At 45.2% G+C, this 6,054-nt stretch overlaps 1 protein-coding gene across 1 annotated transcript; it reads right to left on the minus strand.

The window, feature by feature from the left end:
• Positions 1-2,175: 2,175 nt before the first annotated feature.
• On the minus strand, positions 2,176-5,672 carry MCL1 (MCL1 apoptosis regulator, BCL2 family member; the record flags this gene model as incomplete). Its single annotated transcript, NM_001009374.1, is given in 3 exon segments — positions 2,176-3,767; positions 4,293-4,540; positions 4,895-5,672. Coding segments are annotated over 3 exon segments (1,053 nt in total). The 3' UTR covers positions 2,176-3,650.
• Positions 5,673-6,054: the final 382 nt, after the last annotated feature.

Raw genomic sequence — 6,054 nt, forward strand, 5'->3', positions numbered from 1 at the left:
AATGGGAGCAATAGCACTGTGTACAACTCAGCTGGGGCCAAGATTTGGGCCCTTGGGTCCTAAGCTACCCTCCCCTCAATTTTCTGCTTAGGAGTGCATTAGTATGTAACCACTTTCTTTGTAAGGATAAAAAGTTGCCTTCTTCTGGTAGTCAGGCTCCAGAAAAAGAGGAGCTTCCAAGCAGAAATGTGCTTCTAAGTGCACAAAAGCACAGAATCCTGTTCATACAACAGGCATCCGGTGCTCAGGGCTTTTAAAACCAATATGCAAACTTCATATTTGCACATTGCCATGGTGATTCAGCTCCCTTTCTTTCAAAGTAGTTGAAGACAAGATAGAGTTTCTGAAATTTAAGTGCTTACTCTCCACTTCCTTTTTGAGAGAGGAAAGGGGAAAAGTACTGAAACAGTACCAAGAATCTTATCAAAACTCTTAAACTGTGGATGTTAATTCTTCTAGCTCTTTCATCTGAAAAGGTTGAGATGGGGAGATACAGTAAATGCAGTAACGAAACAGCTTACCTCAAAATTATACCAGCACATGGTGACTAAAAGAAAAATCAGGATTTTTGATTCTCACTTAAAATGTAGAAGAATTACTCCAAAGTACCACAGTAATACATTTCAAAACCCGACACCCCTGATTTCAATGAAATGGTTACTCTGAAGGGAACTATCCTTTGCCCGAGAGCAAATTAGCTTTATGGGGCTTTTGCTGGTCAACTCACCTATACTTATTTGCTCAGCTGACTTCCCTAAAAAGGCCTAAGTGGGGGGAAGAAGACAATAATCGATTAGAAAACACCCATACCACACCTTGCATTTGAATAAAAGGTTTATTATTTTCTTCTCAGGAAAAACAGGAAGTTAGGGAAACACACTACATTTTACAGCCCATGTTAATTTGTAGTTGGTCCTAACCCTTCCTGGCACAGCTGTCAATAGCATGAGCTCTTTAACCAGAACCAAGATGTTCGCCCCCCAACAGAGTGTGCGCGGACACTACAGGACTGCATGTTTTCCCTGAGAGACAGAAGACAAGTTGCTGAGAGCCAGCTTTCCACACAACCCTCCCCTTCCATTCTGGAGGATTTGCCTGATCTATGCAGCTAGCCAGCACTGAGGACACGTGCCTCCTCTCCCTACAAAACCACCCAACCTTCCCCAAAGCACTTGGGCTAAGCCCTCCAAGCCCCTGACCCAAAGTTTCAACTAAGATCCTTCTCTATATTTCAGCAGTCACACCTAGAAAATTGGGGTGGGTTCCCTAAACTCCACCAATCTCCATCTATGCGCTTATTTCCACAAGTGGATATGGGGAGACAGGCCTTTTAGTCACCTTTACCAGATCTTCAGATTAATTAAAAACTACATAAAGTGCTTTCAGGTCCTTAGAGATAGACATGACATAAATAAGTGGTTCATGATCAAGAACGATAAATACATAGGTAAAAATAGCTCTAGCTAGATGACCTTATGGCTCAAGGATGGGCAGGCAGGGCAATCCTTCCCTATTTATTACATTCTTAGTCATTTTATTCATGCCTGTTTTCATCTGGAGTCCACAGACCAAAGGTTACGTTCCAAGGATGAAGCTTTCAAATGACCCTAGATCTACTACAGAAGCTTTCTTCAGTTTACCAGTTTTTATAGAACTCTGAGGTCTAACAGAACCCATCCCTTTCTGTAATTTTAAATGAGCTTTTTCAAACATAAAGGAACCTAGAGAAAGTCACACCATTTGTTGTCCCCCTTCTCTGAAAATTCCTAAAGGGACTTTAAAAACTTTTCCCCCAAAGGTAGGATAAAGCAGGAACTGAAAAGGTACCAATCAAAGGAAAAGGGACTTCTCCACCACATGTCTCTCATGGTCATGGCACCCACTGTACTACCTAACACCTCCCAAGGATAAAATTCATTAAGGATGAAGGTCTGTGGTCTCCTGGGGGGTTACTTAGGGTTCATAGTGCCAAAAACTAAAAGGGCCAGTAGGAGTTCAGAGATGGCATGGTAAGGATGTAGGAATTGATATAACTATTTGTACAGGGAGAACAAGCAGCAAATACTTCAAGGAAGTATAGAAAATAAACAGTAAGTTTGATAAAACATCAAGCCTGAAATCCAAAGAGATGCCAATGCAAAAATTTGAACAAAGTTTGGGAATCATTAATAGAAATGAAACATAAGTATTTGTTTTATTGATAGGCTTAGACCTGTGTTTAACAAGCAAGCCTAATAATAGCACCATGGTTAGACTATAAGCCTGCTTTTCCAAGCCATTTTACAATTTATTAAGCAAACAAGGGATCAAATGTCTCTCATACACCTGATGTGATCTTTTTATACACATACTGCTAGTATGTCCCATTTGGAACAGCTGAAAATCTTTTAGCAAAAGCTTTGAAGATGAGCTCATAAACTCAATTTAAATTTCACCAGTAAATTAACTCAAATGGAAAGAACTGAAATGAGTAGCTGCCCAATCAGAACCCATTATTTCTAAGTCACCAGCTGGCACCGCCCACCAAACTTAAAACTCCACCTTGACTCACTTATTGAAAACCTACATGTAATGAAGTGAAAGGATGAACTTCCATTCAATTTTTCAATCGCAGTTAAAAAAAAATCTAAGGAATACTTACCAAAATCAGATAGGAAAATTAAAGTCTGCACAGTTATGAATCAGAATTGTTCCACTACAACCAAGTTGCATACACTTACATCAACTCGTTCTGTATACAATCTATAACTGACCAGGACAAAATTTAGAATAGAAAAGCTGTAAGAAGAAATAGATTCCTAACTACAGAAGTTGGAAATTTCAAACGGGTATGAAAAAATTAATGTATTTTGAGACTTTTCATCCCTTTACATTTCAAATAGACTTTCTGTAAAAATATATACAATTTTTACAGACAAATACATTTACAAGTTGTTTTTGTCTTAAAAATTGAGGATATTTTCATATTTGCAACTGTCATTATTGAGCCTTAAGTCAAGTATTCTTGGCCATTACTAGGCTAATAAACTAAACCACTCAAACCAAGCCAAAGTAGAACAGGTATAAAAAGTCCTGAGCACTTGGACTTTCTATTGAAGAAGTACACCTGGGAAAAGCTAATTGCAGAGAAAAAGCTTCCCTTCACACTCTGTTGTACAGTACTGAGGCTTCTAGTCATAGTTCTATTACCTGTAGCTTAAATCCATTTTATACAGATCACTGCCATTGTTAGTGCTTCTCTTTTAACACTATAAGAAGTTAATTATTTCAGTGGACATTTAATGGACTCTATGACTAGCCTGGCTACTGGCCACTCTCCTGTTCTAGACAAGGAAATCAAGTCTTTTCAAGCCTACCATCTTCACTAACTCTAAAAGTCCTCTTCCATGGCCCCCCAGTTTGCCTGTTGCTGAAATTGAACCTTGCTTTAGACAGTGACTCTTCAAGGGGGACTACTTTTCCCATGTATTTATTCCTGTTAGCCATAATCCTCTTGCCACTTGCTTTTCTACGTTGCTAGAGTAGAACTCTTGGAGGTTACAGCCTGGACAGCTTGAAGTCCAACTTCATAAATACATTTGATTCACAGCAGTCGTTATGTGATTTTGGTGCCTGGGGTTGGTTAAAAGTCAATTATTGCACTTAAAAGGCTATCTTATTAGATATGCCAAACCAGCTCCTACTCCAGCAACACCTGCAAAAGCCAGCAGCACATTTCTGATGCCACCTTCTAGGTCCTCTACATGGAAGAACTCCACAAACCCATCCTAGAAAACAAAAAAGAAAAGTACATTTTCAAGTATGGGTTTCCAAAGGCTTAAAAACACTATTCATAAAGAAAGATGAATTAAAATATCTAAGGTTTCCCCCCCAAACATAATGAACCAAATATTATTTACACCAGACGGCAGAAGACAAATGGGGGGGGGGGGGGGGGGACACACTCAGAAACGTTGTTTACTATCATCCGCCCAAGTGATTTCTTATTTTTTCATAATTTGTATCCACAGAAGAGTATCCAGCTGAATTACAATACCAAAAACAAAAGTTTCAACAGCCAGTAAAACAGGCTACAGAACCGGGACTTTTGATGCAAGAATTCAAGACAGTCATACCACACTATCTCTGTGAGCCCACTACTTAAATCAGTATTAGGCAAACCGGTCCGTAAGTTAGAGCCTGAAACCTGAGTTGTGCATCATAAAAAGCTTGAGATAGCCCCAGACCTTCTTTATAAAATCCTTCATTCCATTTCCATTCCAAGGCCCCCTTCGACCTTAAAACAAACTTACCCAGCCTCTTTGTTTGACTAGCCAGTCTCGTTTTGTCCTTACAAGAACATCTGTGATGCTTTCTGCTAATGGTTCGATGCAGCTTTCTTGGTTTATACTCTTCAAGTGTTTGGCCACAAAGGCACCAAAAGAAATAAGAGTCACAATCCTGCCCCAGTTTGTTACTCCGTCACTGAAAACATGGACCATCACTCGAGACAAAGATTTGACATCGTTTTCGTTTTTGATGTCCAGTTTCCGAAGCATGCCTGAGAGGAAGAAAAGCATGCAGGTTCTCACGGCCTCCTTTGTCTAAACCGGCGCATGATCTGCCTGCCCACCCACGGCGGGGGAAATCGCTATTTGGGGTCCACAGAATTCGGGTCGACCCCAGTTGAAAAATGACATCCCACCCTTTCCGGGCTTTGAACAGAGCTGCCATTTCCACAAGAATTAAGATGGGCGGAAACAATGACTCACGGCCAGAATATTCTGGTTTCAGAAATAGATTGCGAGTCGTTTCAACACTGACTTGTTTTCGGTTTCCACCCCCATTCGGTGGGTAAGTCCGGGGACAGGTGAACCAGGGCAGCGCAGCCTCCGCGACTAACCAACCCCCTTACCTTGGAAGGCGGTCTCGTGGTTGCGCTGCACGCCGTCCCCGACCCGTCGGAGGGTCTCTAACGCCTTTCGGCTGGCCGCCCCAGACCCGCCCAGTGGTTTCGCGTCCTTGGCGCCGGTCGCCTGCTCCCGAAGGTACCGAGAGATAATCTCCAGCGACTGCCGGAACAACTCGTCCTCCTCCTCCTCTGCTGGGGGTGGCGTCGAGGGCAGTGAGCCGTCTGTGCCGGGGCCACTGCTGGCCTCCCCGACCAACTCCAGCAAAGGCAGGACAGCCGGCCGCTTCCCCAGAGGTTCTGGCTCGTACCCGTCTAGCTCCTCTTCGGGCGACATGATGGCGTCGGCGGCTGGGCCTTCCATCTTTTCAGGCGGCGACGCACAGCGGGTGGCCGCGAAGAACAGCAGCTTCGGGGGGGTCGCGGTGACGTCGGGGCCCTCGGCACCAATGGGCGAGGGCCGCGCGACCCTCCGGGCGTCGGGCGCGAGAGTGGCTGGGGGGCTCGCGCCGGCGCTTCCGCCAATCACCGCACCGGCTTCCCCTCCCCCTACCTCTCGCCTGGCCGTGGCCTCCTTCCCCACAGCCACAAGCCGCCCTCCCGAAGAGGAGGCGCCGCCGCTCCCGGCCGCCAACCCGGCCCCCCCACAGTAGAGGTTGAGTCCGATTACAGCGTTTCTCTTGAGGCCAAACATCGTAAGCTGCTGCTGCTGCCTCCGCCGCCGCCTCCTCCTCCTGGGTGAGAAAAATGGGGGAGGCCCTGACTCCTCAGTTGAAAGAAGCGGAAGTAAGGAGTGAGAGAGGGCCTCCTATATCAAGGTTTCAGAGCCAGTCCTACTCGGTGACGTCAGCAAATCTTAAAAAAAAAAAAAAAGGTACTCCCATAAAAGGGGAAAGGGGAGGAAGCTTCCCTAGAGCTGCGCACGGCACCTCACCGGCCGGTAGGGGCGGGGCTTTAGGGCTGGGCGGGGTCTTCCGATACTCGGTGGGCACGCGGTGGGTTACGTAACGGCGACCCGGGAGCTGGGGCTGGTGGGCTCGAGTTCTTCCGCTGCGCCGATGTGGGCCTGTTAATGGCAGCCTAGCTGCTTCCCAGGCTCCTGGTTTGCGAGCCCCAGCTGTTGCTTCCATGGCGGAGGCTTTTTCTTTCCGCAACTAAAGTCTTAC

Source organism: Felis catus, chromosome C1 (assembly GCF_018350175.1).
Source record: "Felis catus isolate Fca126 chromosome C1, F.catus_Fca126_mat1.0, whole genome shotgun sequence".
Lineage (NCBI taxonomy): Eukaryota > Metazoa > Chordata > Mammalia > Carnivora > Felidae > Felis > Felis catus.